A 17,970-nucleotide genomic window follows, 5' to 3' on the forward strand; every position below is an offset into this window, starting at 1 on the left:
CCCTCCCACCAAGCTGCACACATTTTCCACCTAAGCCACAAAAAATGAGTGGTATGATTGCCAGAGAGCAAGTTAAGCTTCACATTTAGTATGAAAAATTATACAAACAACAGACAAGTTGTAAGTTGCTTTTAAAAAGCTGCAAACCATTATGCTATCATTAATATCTATATATTTTAAAGTCTTCCATGGCATCCATATTGATATGACATGACTTGGCAACACAGCTGATTAGTGCTTAGAGTAGAAGAGTTCCTGAAGCGCTGTGTGTAGGACATGACTAGTGGGTGCATTAGTCCAGCTAAAAGACACAGGGGGCACTGTAAATGTACAGTAAATTTTCCAATATACTGTGTGCTGCACATTCGGACTTGATTCTAATGTATAGATTCTGCCAGTGAGTGACATCACAGCACTTAAGCACAGCAAGCATCTGATTTCCACAATTTAATTTGTAATCCCCAGTGCAAGCTATACACATATAGCATGAAATACTTCTGCTCTGCTGAATGAAATGTAGAAAATGGACTTCTGGAATCTATTCAAGGAGGCAAATACCTGAATGTAGGAGAAGTCTGCCTAGTAAAAAGAAAGCTTGTTGGACAATCTGCAGCTCATCTGTAGCAGGACATTTAAATGGAAAATGTAACTGGCAATATGGGTTCATTTACAATGGGATAGACGCAAGTGGTGGCTTGCTAGGGGGTGCAAAATTAAAGAATAAATCACAGAGAACAAATTGCACAACAGAGTGCAGGATTCAGGAGCACAAGTGAACCCTGATTTTGAAAAGGTTGCAAATTTCTGGCTCTTGATTTACCTTGCATCTATAGGTGCTCCTTCTTGTGTTTGCATGTGGATGCCCTTGGGCAGGGGAGTTAAAGTGGACCTGTCATCCAGACATAAAAAGCTATTTAATAAAAGCCCTTTTCAAATGAAACAAGAAACCCAAAGTAATTTTTTCATTACCACCTCCATACCCATTATAAAAGCATTTAAAATCCCAGCTGTCAATCATATATTGCCTCCCCCACCTCCATGCCTTAGGCATAGAGGCGGGGCAGAGTGTTACTTTCACTTTCAATTCAGAACTTTTTAGATGTTGCTGCTCTCCTCACATTCCCCCTCCCTCCGCACCATGTAATTTTGTAACCAGTGCATGGACATGGGCATCAGGTCCCCCATACTGGCACAGAAACAAGATTTTGGCAGGATACACAGCCTGCTTTGAAAACAGTGTCCACAAAATGGTGCCAGCCTGCTTGCTGCAATTGTGAATTCCAAGGCTGAATAAAATAAGATTAAAATAATTTATATAGTGTAAGTAAAGTTTATTTTGCTTGACAAACACAATAGAAGACAATTTGGAATTATTTCTTAAGGTGACAGGTCCCCTTTAACAAACTCCTCTCAGGCAGCAGTGTCCCACAAGTTACCAGTTTAAGAGCTGAATTTCTGCGTATTAAACCAAAAAATTTGGCTTTTCTAGTGCAGAGAGCACAATGGGTGGGGGGCAGAATAGCCTCAGGGGATAGAATCACCCCTGCCAATGGAACACCTGACATGTTGCCCTTTCATGTGGGCACAACCTAAGCCTGCCAGAGCACCAATTACTGCCAGGTTACAAATCTTTGTTTCCCATTCCTGAGTTGCAAAAATCTGCTCGTTTCAGCGAGAAGTGCAAAAAAGATGGACCAGGTTGATTTGGGGGCCAAAAACATGAAGCTTTGTGCCTGTTTTTTTTGCATCTGATTCACTTGCGACTCAGTTGTAAATAAATGGCTCACAATACGCCCCATGTGCCATCAACACACACCCAGTCTTGCGTTAGTTGGTGGATATGGGCTGCGTGTGCCTGGGCCCGGGCATATTCCGCACTTCCGGCACAACGAGAAGATTTTTTTTAAGGCTACAGCCAGACAGGGCTGATTCTTATCCTTTGGATAAACGCAGGCACACCCGAAAGCTAATTGGAGCATATAGGTTAATGATGAAAAACAAATTAAATATGATATATTTTATTAGAACTAATAACATATAACATAATTATGTTTAATTTACCATCTTTCATGCATTCGACACCTGCTTACAGGTCAGAGCTGCAGTTATATGTAACTTTTTGGGGCTGATTTACTAAGACACGAATTCAAATCCGAATTGGAAAAATCGGAAAACGAACATTTTGCGACTTTTTCGTATTTTTTGCGATTTTTTTCGGCGCCTTTACGACTTTTTCGCGACTTTTTTGTCGCGACTTTTTCATTAACAATAAGATTTGCGCGAAAAACGCGAGTTTTTCGTAGCCATTACAATTCGCTCGTATCTTGTTGCGACTTTTTCGTATTGAGCGCTCGTAAGCGGCGGGCAAAACTTTCAGACTTAGCATGATTTTGGAAGCCTCACATAGGACTCAATGGCACCCTGCAGCTCCAACCTGGCCCAAGGAAAGTCTCCCATAGGACTCAATGGCACCCTGCAGCTCCAACCTGGCCCAAGAAAAGTCACCATACTGAAGCTTGAATGAATCCGAACGCTACGAAAAAATTGCAACATTTTGCACAACTTTCGGAATGGCTACGAAAAAGGCGCGACTTTTCGCGCAAGTTTTAACGCTACGAAAAAATTGCCAGATTTTGCGCAACATTCGGAATGGCAACGAAAAAGTCGCGATAATTTACCGAAAAATCGCCAAATACCGATCATTACGAAAAAAACGCATTCGGCCCGTTCGTGAGTAAGTAAATGTGCCCCTTTGTGTCATGTCACAGTTTAACTGGCGGTAAGAAAAAGAAGGTTTGTAAATAGAGAGCAAAGGACATTGTCAGCAAAGGCTCAATTTGCAGGGCTTATGTTGGTCGTAAAATGTTTATTCCCTATTGAATGCCCCGACCCTTTGTTATTATTAGATATTACAGTGTAATACACATAATATACATTATTAGACATACACACATTCATCAAAGCATTTTAGAGACAAAATGTTCCTGTTTTGTTATTGAAACGACTGGCTTGTTACCAAGCAGCTTTATAATTCCACTTTCTTTTCTCTGTATCCGTTTATGGCTTCTCCTGCAGTGCGGGCATTAGGCTCCTGTTTCTGCTTGCCTGTAAGATGCTGGCTAATCACTTCAACTGAATCATTGGTCTCACTCAGTTAACTCCCAAAGTCCCCGGTGATGGAATCTAGGTAGGGTGTCTGTTTCACTGCTCCCGTGCCCCCATCTAGCAGCACTCTGTCATTCCGTATGGCACATTCTATCACTGTATGTAGAAGCAAACAAAGTTACTATGATGTGCTAGAAGTCAGGAGTCTTATAATTCATAATTATAGTTTTGCCGAATGCTGTTCAGAACAGTTTAAAAGACACAAACAAAACACAAATACAGTAGCAATCTCTAGAACATTTCACTTGTTTCAGCCCACCATACTGTACATTTGCTACATTCTCAGATACAAACCCTATGGAGCTATGGTAATTCGTCTTATTATTGCACCAATTAGCTTTTCTATAGCCCTACACCTACTTACAAAAGGCTTTTACCATATTAACATTCTCTCTTCTGTACTTCCTAACAGCTCTCCCACCAGCAACCATATTATAAGCTGTTCTTTTAATCCCATTTACACTAAGGCTGAGAGTAGCAAGAGTCAATTCTTATGTTCTTCATCCACTTTAGCATATGATTAAGCTGTTCTTTACTGTTAATTTCCCAGTTATAAGTTATATGTGTTGCTCGCTGGGCTCCTTTGAAGGGAGCTTGCTGAAAATATGTAAAATAATTGCATGATTGGAGCTGACATCATGTGATAAATCCTCAGTGCTGTCTTTTAAAGGGGGTAGTTCCCCATGAAATTAAAATTTAGTATGATGTAGACAGTGATATTCTGAGACAAGCTGCAGTTGGTCTTCATTTTTAATTTTCTGTATTTTTTAATTATTTAGCATATGGCTCAGCAGCAGTTAAACTACCCCTTATTGGTTAGAGTTACAACTTAGCATAACCCATCCTTTCACTGGGAGTGGAAGCTGCCCTGTTCCTTACCTTGGCAGAGATATTCTCCCCAGATCCTCCATTAGTGATGAATCTGCAATTGGCAGTATTAGCTGGCAGATGTTTTTGCAGGTATCATTCAAATTTGCCCAAGCGGGTTCATACGTTGTTCCTACAGTTTATATTGGTTATAACTAGGCCTTTTTACATACTGTTGGTTAGAGATCTTACTCCCTTTTTAACTAGTTTTCAAGGTATTAGTAGTTTTTACACTGGCATATAATTAATGTGAAACTATAGCGCCGCCTGCTGTTCATTGCAGCCAAAATGAAAAGGAAGAGGAAAGTCTTATGATGGTGCTCTGCTAAAAACTGACCAGAGAAATATCAGATGAGTCTTCTCTGCTTACTTATTCAAGGGAAGACTCCACCCAAATGCAACTTATTGAAAAGGAAACATAATTTTAAGCAACTTTGCAATATACATCGATAACAAATATATATGCAGCAGTTTCATGATTTTTTAACAGTTACCTAAGGCTGGCCCTTTGTTCTACTGCTGATCTGACTGACATGTAACAGTAGTTGACTGCCCTCAGCCTGCCTTCAGCCTGCATCCTCCAAATCCCACAATCCCCTGCACATGTGATGCCAATAAGGAAAGTAACATCACAGTGCAATGCATTGTGGGTTATGTAGTTCCTGCATGCTGTCTGTAAGCTGTGGAGAAGTTGTTACAATTTGTAACATCAATGTTTTAGTCCCTCCTCCCCTCTCAGGATTTTAAATAATGCAGAAAGAGAAGAACTGTTTTGCAGCTGGATTTCAGCATGTAAAAATGGTATTTAATTGCACTTTTTGACAGAACCGATTACAGTGATAGGTATAATAGGGGTTTCTGGGTTATGTGGGGCTCTTTAACAAATTTTAGTTTGGAAGCCACAGTTCCCCTTTAATTTTCTGAGCAGAAAAAGGTCACAAGACTTTGCTTTACCTACTAACTTAATTAGCTACTGTCTGGTCTGTTGAAATGAATAGCAGGCAGTGCTGTTGTTTCAAAATTAATTATATGAGCAGTGTAAAGACTGCTAATAGCTTAAAAACTAGAAAATGAATGCAATGCATAGGGCTTTTGCTGAACATACTTTTTGCCTATTGTGTTAATCACGAATAATTGAATGGTTTTTGTTATTTCTTCTAAACAGGGAAACTAAAGTTATATCATGTTTGGTCCTTGTGGAGTAGATAATTAAACTGCCAGAACACAGAAATTTCCCTGTATAATGGACTCCTGCTAACAAAACAGTCACAATAAAGGGGGGTGGGTAAGGGAGGAGGGTTGTGAAATGGTAAAACATAGATTTGTCATGATTAAACTAATAGGCAGAGAGTATATTCAGCACACGCCTTATTCATTGCTCTCACATAGAATGAGGGGGTGCATACTGCCTAAAGGTGGCCATACACGAGGCGATTTCGCTCGTTGTGCGATGAACGATTATATCGACAAACGATCGTATGGCGATCGAGTTCCCATACGATATGCCATCCACGGGCAACGATAATTCGGGAAAGATTTTGTCGCATCATTATCGTAAAATACCTACGATCATACATCTATGTACGATCGATGTCGTTGACTTCCGCTGCTGGCAATCGTGACATGCGCAGAGAACAATCGTTGAAAGACAAATGTCTGACACTCACACCAACTGGCAGATTTTATCGTTAAACGACCAAAATTTTTAAACCTGGCCGATCGATTTTGGGGACGATAATGTCGGCTCGTTTAGTGGGCCGACGATCGTTCGTACACCACCAACTATACGATAACTTAACGATAGCATCAGATCGTTCGGGAATCGGTCGTTTGTAAGTAAAAAATCGGTCCGTGTATGGCCACCTTAAGGGTTTACATTTCTTTTAATTTCTGTTTTATGTCATAGTTATTACAGCAGTTGATAAACTGTGTTTATAATATTAACTGACATACTGTAATGTTTTACCTTCTTCAGGGAGCCTTAAACCAGTTTCTTAAACATCTTGATGACGAAAAGATCCTGATGGAAAATCAGCTGAAGGATTTTGAACTTCGAATAGAACAAGAAGCAAAGGTTTGTTAATGAGATTTTTGGGCAAAGAAAGTCTTATATACACATGTATAGAATCTAATGTGCGGCTGCCAGATCTTCCCAATATCATTCATTAGAGATTTTACATTGATTCAGAAATGAAATTGCTATTAAAATCAGTGTTTGCCTGTTTCTGTTCTCTGCATCTGAATTTTTAAAACAATGTAACAGGAGTCAGTTCTCTTCCAGGTCTTTTAATCAACTTTAATCAGCTGCCTTGGCAAATTGTGTCAAGAGTCAGAACCAGGAGAGCAATGGAAGCAGCCAAACATATGCTGATTTTAATAGCCAATACATTCAAAAATAACTTTAAAATGACTCAACATTTGAATGAATCTTTATTGGAAAGTTGCTTAGAATGACAGTTTTTGGGTAGATAAGCCAATGTCAGTAAATGGGGCCCAGAGTATTTTTTTGCAAACAAAGCTACAGCGTGACTCTTGGGGGCTGATTTACTTACCCACGAACGGGTCGAATGGAGTCCGATTGCGTTTTTTTCGTAATGATCGGTACTTTGCGATTTTTTCGTATGTTTTGCGATTTTTTCGGATTCTTTACGAATTTTTCGGATCCAATACGATTTTTGCGTAAAAACGCGAGTTTTCCTATCCTTTACGAAAGTTGCGTAAAAAGTTGCGCATTTTGCGTAGCGTTAAAACTTACGTGAAAAGTTGCGCATTTTTCGTAGCGTTAAGTTTTAACGCTACGAAAAATGCGCAACTTTTCGCGTAAGTTTAACGCTACGCAAAATGCGCAACTTTTTACGCAACTTTCGTAATGGATACGAAAAACTCGCGTTTTTACGCAAAAATCGTATTGGTAACGAAAAATTCGTACAGAATCCGAAAAAATCGCAAAACATACGAAAAAGTCGCAAAATGTTCGTTTTCAAGTCGGAACTTTTCCAATTCGGGTCGGATTCGTGGGTTAGTAAATCAGCCCCTCGGTGTTTCTATTATAGTTTTGTTTATAAAGCATAAAAATAATGACAGATAAATCATCATTACAGGATCTTTTGCAGCTCCGTTTAGCCAGATGGGGGAGTGGGAGTTTATATTTCTGTCTGTAGCCTTTTTAAAATAATTGTCTTAAGGTCATTTTGGGGCTTTTTAAAGAATTGCTGTACAACATATATTAAAGCAAAGCAAGAACACATATTAAAAACATTCCATGTCATCCTGTGTATATGTACAATTTGTTGGCTTTCTGTAATCTATATCTTGCCTCTGCATTTCAGGCATACTATAAAGTTAACAACGAAAGAAGAATGTATGTCTCTGAAATCTCTCAGGTATGTTACAGATACAGTGACTCTTAAACTCAAACAATACCTACAGATGTGGTAATTTTGGTGAATCAGACAGAATTGCACCAAGCATATAGCCCCCTCTTGCAACCAATGATTATGCAATGATGCTAAAATTTTGGCAGAAAAAAACCTGCATTGTGTAAACCGACTTCAATTTCAGTTTATTAAGATTCCTTATTAGGCCATTTAATATGATATAAACTGTTAAACTTAGTTAAGTATTCATTCTGAGGGTATAGTTCTCATTTACAGAACTTAATCCAAGTTTATATTTATGTCTCTCATAAATCCAAAATGACTGGCTTTAACAACATTGTCTCCAATTCCAGTCACTTCTGGGATGATATTCTTACTAGTTTTAGAGGTTCATCAATATTACAATGCACATCTGTTTAGTCCTACCAACATACTGCAGCTGACAGGGACCTATAATTAAGTAAACCACATAACAGCTCTGACAAATGGTGAGCGATTTACAGTTTCCTGTTCCTTGTTAACTGAGGAAGTTTGGAGTCTGGAGCAGTTTCATCTATTGAGGCCCACTATACAATAAGGATGCCTTTGACATTACTGAGACTGGAGTCTTGAATCTTCCTGACTATTGTCTGCTCTGCAATATAAATGGTATTAAGGTCCGGACCACTGTCTGTGTCTACTTGCTTCTATATGTAAATAGGCCACTTGCCTTTAAATTTTGGTCTCTTTTAAATGGGCTGCGGCTGAGGCTAAACCTGTGCAGCCTCGAAGCAGGTACCAGTTTAGTGACAGAGCAGTCTGCTAACTGGACTTAAGATCTAGTGGCCGCACAATCTACCTATCCATTGTGGCCCACCCTTCTCTGCCACTAAATTGGCCTGCCCTAGAAGGTGGCCATACACAGGCAGATTTTAGCCGCTGATTCGTGGGTCCTTTAGACCCGGTTCAGCAGGTTATCTTCCTGTGTATGGGCACCCCCTACAGGCTTACCCTAACGAGATCTGGCCTAAAATTGGCCAGATCACGATCTAGCGCTTTTGATTTTCGTTGCCTGCCAGTAATCAGATTAGCCCAGTAATGCACACATTAGGTGGGCATATAGGGAGAAGATCCGCTCGTTTGCCGACCTCCCCAAATGAGCAGATCTTACAGTTTATGGCCACCTTTAGTACACAGTTAAAGAAGACCAAGGCTATAGAAAACATTGTTAATTTAGGGCTGTATTCTTATCTGAAGGCACCTAACGGGTTTAGAATACATTTAGCTGTTACAGGCAGATACAGAACAAGGGACAAACTTGAGACACCAACTAGGGTTCAGCAGGCCAGCTGTTTTAACCAAAGCACCTTCCTGCAGCCTTTCTAACCTCCTTCTCCCACAGATAGCGAATTGTTATTTGGGTGAAGTGGAGGAGCTTGTCTGAATGAGGAAATATATAAAGTCTTCCTTTCTACAGAAAACCTCCTTCTCCCACAGATAGCGAATTGTTATTTGGGTGAAGCGGAGGAGCTTGTCTCAATGAGACCCCTATATGGGGGCAGACAGGAAATATTTAAAGTCTGGACATAGCAATTTTTGTCCAGCACCATGGACAGAGCTTTCTCCTAGATCCCCATGGGAAGTGGTGACCGGCAAAAAAGGGTGTCTTTTCCCCAGTTGTTAGCAGCAGTAGTTAAAGGCCATAGTTCTTAGGTGTGCGATGTTACTGCAGGGGGGAAGGGTCAGTATAGCACTAATACAACTGAGAATGTTTTTTGTTGCAGGGGGCAATTTTAGCACATGGGGTGTTTATACTGGTGCATGAAACACAAAGGTACTGTATATTTGCAGAAACACATAGGTACTGTATATTTGCAGAAACATAAAGGTACTGTATATTTGCAGAAACACAAAGGTACTGTATATTTGCAGAAACACATAGGTACTGTATATTTGCAGAAACACAAAGGTACTGTATATTTGCAGAAACACAAAGGTACTGTATATTTGCGGAAACACATTGGTACTGTATATTTGCGGAAACACAAAGGTACTGTATATTAGCGGAAACACAAAGGTACTGTATATTTGCAGAAACACAAAGTTACTGTATATTTGCAGAAACACAAAGGTACTGTATATTTGCAGAAACACAAAGGTACTGTATATGTGCAGAAACACAAAGGTACTGTATATTTGCGGAAACACAAAGGTACTGTATATTTGCGGAAACACAAAGGTACTGTATACTTGTGGAAACTAGTGATGACTGAATTTTTTTGCCAATTATGGATTTGCAGCAAATTTCCACATTTCACCATTTGCGAATTGTTTTGCGAAACTTCTGTGAAAAATCGCAGTGGTCGCGTAAAAAAAGGGTGCGATCACGTAAAAAAACATGGCGACAAAAAAGATGCAGACGAATTTTACGGCGAAGTGAAATGAGACAGATTCACTCATCACTAGTGGAAACACATAGGAACTGTATACTTGTGTGAAACACAAAGGTACTGTATATTTGGCGAAAAACATAGGTAATGTATATTTGCAGTTTAAAACATTTTGCTGCCTGAAATTTTGCATTTGCTGTGGTAATTGCATAGGTTTAATATTCCTGAATGTGTGGATGTATTACAAGTATAGGAGACCCACTTGCAGGTTAGGATGTCATCTGTGTCTCTACACGTGTAATATTATTCATTTCAACTATTGCTGCCCTATCGAGGACCTGAAACACATTAAAAGTTAAATCACACAATCACAAATAAAAAATGCTGGAAAACTTTCAAAACTTGCGTAACTTCTTTTACACTATCATCAACACATTTTGTCCTTGAGCGCTAGCTTATTTATGAAAAAGATCAAGCCAAATGTAGCATTCGGGTTTTGTCTAGGATGAAATGTCAAATGTTTTAATAAACCGGGAGTTGCTTAAGACAATTTCCATAGAAAGTTGCCCACTTTTACTTGCCGAGTTTTTGCCAAGATTGGAACAAAAAAAATTCACAGAAAGCTTGCAAAAATGGCAACGATAACCGTAACTTTTCCGTATTGTCACAGAAAAGCCAGCATCAAAAAACCTCTGAAACTACAAGGCAAAGAAAGATCTTTCAGTTATAAAAAGGACACCTGCCACCGACTTCTACATGATCTCGACAAGTTTTAGATGGAATATTTTCAGATTTGGAATTGTTACAGTTGTCATGTTAAATTTCGGGAAACTTGAGACTTTTTTTCTGTGACTTTTTTGGGTTTTAGGCGACAAAAAGCCAGACCTCAAAAAGTTGTGGCTTAGTAAATGCCCCTTTAGACTTTTTTTATTTTTCTTTAATAAATCCCAACTATTAGCTGCTGAAATGCCAAACGTTTACTCCTATAGGCTTGAATGTAAGTAAAGTTTATATTTCTCAGCATGGGGCATGGATGGTAAAAGGTAACAGATTAAAGGGGTGTATTTTTCACATATTCCATAACAAAACTTCTATGGAGGTAGAAGGTGTTGGGAGTAAGAGGAAGCAGACAGAAAGCAGTATGTGAATACAAAGGGGGTGCCCAGGTAGGCCGGCAAGGGTGATTGCTGTTTCTTGTGTTTTTTGGAGGTTACAATTATTAACAAAGGGAGCAGAGGGAAAATGCACTGATTGTTGCAGTTTATAAAACTATTCTGAGCCCTACTCTTTAACTGCGAACATGAATTTCACATTTGAATTGAGACTGCTGGTAGCACAGAGTGTGGAAGCTTGTTTATATATAAACTGAATTTATGATACCAGCGGAGATGAAAAAAGAAATGCCCTACTTTCCAAATGTCCAGTCCTTGTATGACTAATCCTCTGCTCCTTCTGCTGATCCCCGGGTAAGCCGGATACTTGCTTTAGTGGGCAGAAAATGAAAAATCCCTTTACCATGCTTGCAATTGATATTTCTGCTGCAAAAGTCTTTTTTCGCTACTGCCTTTAAAAATGGAACAAATTAATGATTTACATCCTGGTTTTTTTTTTATGACCTTTCAGAAATGGTAACATGTAGTTATTAAATGGTGGGCTTACTAAGAGAGGGCAGGATGCAGCAAGCTCTCGGAATAACAGGCTCCCTGCTGATGCTAATTGCCTTTTGCTATTTAAGAGACAAATTAGTTTGGTAACTACTTCTTTATTTCCCGTGCTGTGCCCTGAGCAGCAGCATCTTTTCCTTGTATCCCAACACTGATACTTGACTCTCTGCAACACATTATATATTTTGTTTGGGACTTAATGAAAATGGCTTGTTTATCCATCTATATTAGTGTGGTGGACATTTGATTTTGTAATATGCAATTATATATTTTATTTTTTTTGGGGGGGGGGGTGACTTTTAACCCGTAGTAAAGAATAATGATAGACTTTCCATCCAGTTGCACAAATATAGCACACTCCATGGAAACTCCATGGAAACAACCCCCAAATGAACTCCAACTGGTGAGAAAAAGAACTTTTTGCATCTTTAGTGAATTTTTTGCTGAGCCAATCAATATTAAAAGTACAGGACAGTATTAACTTGTATACCTACTATACCCAGAACACTGCTCGAATATGGACTTCTGTATGTTTCCTTCAATATATTAATAGTAGGACATGAAGGAAGGTGGGAATAATGCCTGAAATGTTGTATCTACCTGCACCTTTTTTCTAAATAAATGGTTCGGCACTCGTTATACTACCTGGGACTGGAGCCAGTGTTTTTCCTTTATATGCTATAGGTGCCTTGCGGTTAACCTAACTTGCGCTGCTCCATGCACTATTCATTGATTAAGAGAGACAGGAGGAAGTAAGTGTGCAACAAGCAGGCACCAATTGGGGCAGGTTCAATCCCCCATTGCGTACACTGCGTTGTGCCTAAAAAACCTTACAGTTGCATCTGAGATTGTACTTTGCTTGTAGTAAGTAAACAACCCCTTTAGACTCACTCATGCACAATTGAGGAAATGTATTGGATTTGACTCTACTTCAGGTGTATGAGTGTGTGTTTTAGGGATGCCTGGGAAATGTGTGTAAGAGGGTGGAACTGCATATGTGCTTCTCCCTGGCCTAATGGCCAGTGTTTCCCCGGGTGAGTTGGGCTTACTTTTAAGGTAGGTGATACTTTAATTGTCTCCCAAAGGAAGTCAGTTGACTAAGTTTGCCATACACTTTAATTATAAAAGCTGCCAACTCAACTCCCTCAGATCAAGTAACCAATCTCTAGGCCTGGGTAAAAAAATCCTTTCAGACAAGGACTGCATTCATGTATTGTTGCGGTTTCTTCTAAAATTATCTACATCACCCACAGTATAATCCAATAATTGTCCCAGGGACTAAACAGTGATATCTCCCTGATTTGGCCCAGTGCATTGGAGGCAAAAGCCTTACGAGTTATGTGGTTGCACCAGGATAAAATGACCTTAAAGGATAAGTAAAGCCTAACTAAAAAAGGAGGGCAGAAATGTTGTGTGTTATGTTTTGGGCTTCTGTACCAGCCCAAGGCAACCCCAGTTTTTTAGCAGGGAAGATCTGTGCCCCCAAAGATGCCCCAGTAGCCCCCATCTTCTTTTCTGCTGATTCACTGCACATGCTCTGTGCTGTTGTCACTTACCTGACCTTAGGGACCCTCTCACAATATACTGTATATATAGAATGTAAATGTCACAATATAGTTTATTAGTACATGGCAGCTCTGAAACCAGTGCAATTAGCATCAGAATTTAATCATCACAATTCAATCAGCTCTGTAGGATCAGATTATATAACAAATCTCATAATTTGATCATTTGCAACAACCCCTAAATGTAGCTTCCCAGCAGCTGTCCAGAGCGCACTGAGCATGTGCAGTGTCAGTGTAACGTCAAACAAAATCCAAGATGGGGAGCCCCTTTGACAAATGTGAAAGCCTGGATCATTACTACTATAGAGATGCAGAACCTTTAGGATGGGGAAATAAGTTCAGTATATGTAATATGGCGTTTCTACCTGTATCCATTTTTAGGGTTTAGTTCTCCTTTAAACAAAGCTTAGTAAGAATTATTTATTGCAGTGCCCCTGTCTGGCAGTAGGAGACAACAGCCTTACACCAAGGAAATAATTCATCTGATGATGGAACACAGAATAAAATGGTCAAGATTACTTGCTTTTTTGACATTATTGACTTTACTGCCTGTTTTTTAAAGTCATATTTTATTCACCACATCATAATTTATGTATCCATTTTCTTTGTTTCTGCCAATTTACTATATTTATCTGCTTGACCAATTTCTGAACTAACACAGTGAGCAGTCTAGCTGCATGAGAGGCTCTCGTTCATTAAGGAAAAGTAGGAAAATATTCAAATGAAGCCTTTACATTATTATTTTATTCAGCATTTGTGTTTGGTGGATGATAATATTTCCCTTAAATATGAACTGCAACTTTGAGGAACATTTGGCGCCGGCTGTGCACGCTGAGCCTCTGTGGAGCTTACAGTAATCTTGTCTCTTCAATTTTAATTGCAGACCTCAGTAACACAAGAAGCCGCTAAGAAACAGCAGCCCGATCCAGCACACGCCACACGGGAAAAGCCGGCTTTTAAGTAAGCGGTTTTGATTTTAGATTTTTTTACTTCTAATATTCACTTAACTCTTTGCTCAGACCTCTAAAGACTTTAACTGGCCATACACGCACCAATACAAAATGGAGTTTCGTACTATTTTCGGACTGTGTATGGGCTTCGATATCCTTGGGGGACCTACAATGCATTTCCAGAAAGTCACTTTGGTAGAATTGGTGTCTGCCAAGTATTTCATGTTCAGAACATCTTCCGATCTGGCTTTATCCTACAATTTCAGTCTAAGGGGCACATTTACTAATCCACGAACGTCCGAAAAGCGTCCGAATGTGTTTTTTTCGTAATGATCAGTATTTTGCGATTTTTCTGTAAATTGTCGCGACTTTTTCGTAAATTGTCGCGACTTTTTCGTAGCGTTACGACTTGCGCAAATTGTCGCGACTTTTTCGTAGCAGTCGCGCTGAGTACGAAAGTTTCGGATTCATTCAAGCTTCAGTATCGTGACTTTCCTTGGGCCAGGTTGGAGCTGCAGAGTGCCATTGAGCCCTATGGGAGACTTTCCTTGGGCCGGGTTGGAGCTGCAGAGTGCCATTGAGCCCTATGGGAGACTTTCCTTGGGCCAGGTTGGAGCTGCAGAGTGCCATTGAGCCCTATGGGAGACTTTTCTTGGGCCAGGTTGGAGCTGCAGAGTGCCATTGAGCCCTATGGGAGACTTTCCTTTGGCCAGGTTGGAGCTGCAGAGTGCCATTGAGTCCTATGGGAGACTTTCCTTGGGCCGGGTTGGAGCTGCAGAGTGCCATTGAGCCCTATGGGAGACTTTCCTTGGGCCAGGTTGGAGCTGCAGAGTGCCATTGAGCCCTATGGGAGACTTTCCTTGGGTCGGGTTGGAGCTGCAGAGTGCCATTGAGTCCTATGGGAGACTTTCCTTGGGCCAGGTTGGAGCTGCAGAGTGCCATTGAGCCCTATGGGAGACTTTCCTTGGGCCGGGTTGGAGCTGCAGAGTGCCATTGAGCCCTATGGGAGACTTTCCTTGGGCCAGGTTGGAGCTGCAGAGTGCCATTGAGCCCTATGGGAGACTTTCCTTGGGCCAGGTTGGAGCTGCAGAGTGCCATTGAGCCCTATGGGAGACTTCCCTTGGGCCAGGTTGGAGCTGCAGAGTGCCATTGAGCCCTATGGGAGGCTTTCCTTGGGCCAGGTTGGAGCTGCAGAGTGCCATTGAGCCCTATGGGAGACTTTCCTTGGGCCAGGTTGGAGCTGCAGAGTGCCATTGAGCCCTATGGGAGGCTTCCAAAATCATGCAAAGTCTGAAGTTTTGCCCGCCGTTTACGAGCACTCAATACGAAAAAGTCGCGACAATATACGAGCAAATCGTAACGGCGATGAAAAAATCGAAAAAAATACAAAAAAGTCACAAAATGTTCATTTCCAATCCAAATTTTTCCCATTCGGATTCGTGGATTAGTAAATCAGCCCCTAAATGTTAGTTTTAGATTGTTGCATTTAAACGTACGACCATTATCTAAACAGTCGTCGGAAGAAGACTGAAATCTGAAAAATGTGTATGGCTGGCTTTAGGGGGCAATGTAATAAAAATCACTAATAGTGTGTAAAATCATGTTTTTGCGAATGTTTAGCGCTGTTCACAATGTAATACAGGTATGGGACCCATTATGCAGAATGCTCAGGACCTGGGGTTTTCCGGATAAGGGGTATTTCCATAATTCGAATCTCCTACCTTAAGTCTACTAAAAAAAATATTTAAACAGTAATTAAACCCAATAGGATTGTTTTGGCTCCAAGAAGGAGTAATTAGACCTTAGTTGGGATCAAGTACAAGGTACTGTTTTATCATTACAGAGAAAAAGGAAACCATTTTTAAAAATGTGAATTATTTGATTAAAATGCAATGCATATTACATTCCCCCATTGGTCTTCATTTTATGCCACCATTTACCAATGCTGCATTGGGCACAAGCGAAGGCATTTTGTGTACATCTGTCCGTGGCTTTAATCATTGGTTAAAGTACTGGGAAATCAGGGCATTAGTGCTATTAGCTACGCTATGTTCCGTCTCATCAGTATGATGGTACAAAGCTCACTGTTTGGGGGGGGGGGGGGGTAAAGTTTCAGTTATGAATTTCCTTTACATACTAGTTTGCCATGTTGACTGTAGCTTTATCTTGTATTTAAATATAGAAGGAAGAATACAAGCCCTTTTATAATATAAATGATGACTGACATCCACCTGTTGGTGGGTTGGTTTCAGAATCATATAGCAGCAATTTGTAAAGTTGGCCATACAAGGGATGATTCGGCTGCCTCTCTGCCCGTGTATGGGGCCCTATCAGGACTGATATCTGGTCGAACATCCACCACATCAATTGGGCATATTTGATTTTCTCATCAGATCATTGATGCAGCCTTTGTTCCGATGGCTTGCATCCTTGTCATTGTTTTCCAATCTTTTGGCCCTGACAATCAGGTTATCCCAATATCTCCCATTTTAAGTGAAGGGGGAATCTACTTGTTTGGTGACCTCGCCAAACGAGCAGATCTCATAGTGTATGAATAGCTTTAGTAGAAAAAAAAAGGGGGTGGCACAATGCAGCCCTGGGCAATTTGCTAGGTATGTTATCTCAGAATTTGACATGCATTTTTTTATCTTTAGATAATAAACTCCTTTTAGCAAGGAAAAATTTTTAGTGAGTTTTAAATGGACTCTGCACTTGCCCACATAGAACACAGAAATGGTTTTGTGACTATAAAGTAGTTAGCCCTTTCCCAGGAACTTATGTAGGGCCTAGGTTCCCTATGCTCTGTGCTATAAGGTTCATTTAGAAACACAAGTGCAAAAACAAATGGAAATTGGCATGTGTTTTACCAATAATGTTACTGTTTTCCAATAATTCCAGGGTCCCTGTGGGTACCTATTAAATAAATAAAGTGCTCCACAACTTTTCCTTGATTTTCCAAAGTGGACACAAATTAGCAACACAAATTAGAACGTGTGTGCATATATAGCATCACTTTCCATGCATGGCATCAATAATGGCACTTATCAGTCACATGAGGGGAGGTACCCATTCCTCAACTGGAGTTAGTTGCAGGGTTCCCTTGGTGTCCCTGTACTGGGCAGTTCCACACATCCGTGTGCAGTTCACCAGAGATGGCTGAAAGGGTGCATTGACTCTATGCACAGGTTGTAAGCAGCACATATAGGAGCAAAGTACCTTTGTAAATTTTACATCCATTTTAGCCCTTTGCATTCATAAATTTGTATCTTTTCTATAATTCTAATACAAGAGGAGGACTGGGTTGAGTACAGAGGCACCCAAGGCAAAGCCTCAACAGCAGTCGCCCTCCCATAAGCCGGGTGGGGTGGTCTGGTCTCAAATGAGTAGTGACTGCTATATATTCCCTTTTGTTCTTCATGTTATACTCCTGGTTTTCCATAATTACCATTCGCTGCTCCGGGAGCATTCTAGCTTAACTTGGGAGTGACCGCTTGTATACAAGTATTGGTCTTTAAAATGCATATTGGGGCCCATTTCAAGCTGCATAGCGAGAGAATAAACATACAGAATTGAGTCCTGTCGTCTGTCAGAAGCTTACCTCTATATTAATCCATGAATCAGTATACAGCACTCTTCTATCATCAGCCAGGGCTGGAGGGGGTAGAACAAAAGCACTGACCCTTTTACTTACGTTCAGCTCAACAGCAACACAGTTGAATGATTCCACTTTTTTTCTCATTGTATTCCTGTTTCTAGAACCATTTTGGAACACTTATGGGAGAGGCAAACAGCCAGCTCTATAATTCATCGCTCTTAGCTATTAATGTACTGTAGCTAAGCATTCATTATCAGGCCACATACTTTATGTTGTGTTCTGTTCCTTAAGGGGGTATTTCACCTTTAAGATAACTTTTACTATATTATAGAATAGGAGAGGGCCTGGATAAAAAAATGGAAAAAATAATTAATAAAATTGTAGCCTCACAGAGCAATCGTTTTTTGGCTGTTGGGGT

At 40.3% G+C, this 17,970-nt stretch overlaps 1 protein-coding gene across 1 annotated transcript in view; it reads left to right on the plus strand.

Moving 5' to 3' along the window:
- ccdc169 (coiled-coil domain containing 169) overlaps positions 1 to 17,970 on the plus strand; it is a 28,515-nt gene that overhangs the window by 9,327 nt on the left and 1,218 nt on the right. Inside the window, exons 5-7 of the mRNA XM_002937881.5 lie at positions 6,008 to 6,106; positions 7,362 to 7,415; positions 13,891 to 13,967. Of these exons, the coding sequence (XP_002937927.2) occupies positions 6,008 to 6,106; positions 7,362 to 7,415; positions 13,891 to 13,967 (230 nt within the window). The remainder of the gene's footprint in view (positions 1 to 6,007; positions 6,107 to 7,361; positions 7,416 to 13,890; positions 13,968 to 17,970) is intronic.

The sequence above is a fragment of the Xenopus tropicalis genome, chromosome 2 (assembly GCF_000004195.4).
Source record: "Xenopus tropicalis strain Nigerian chromosome 2, UCB_Xtro_10.0, whole genome shotgun sequence".
In the NCBI taxonomy this organism is placed as follows: Eukaryota; Metazoa; Chordata; class Amphibia; order Anura; family Pipidae; genus Xenopus; species Xenopus tropicalis.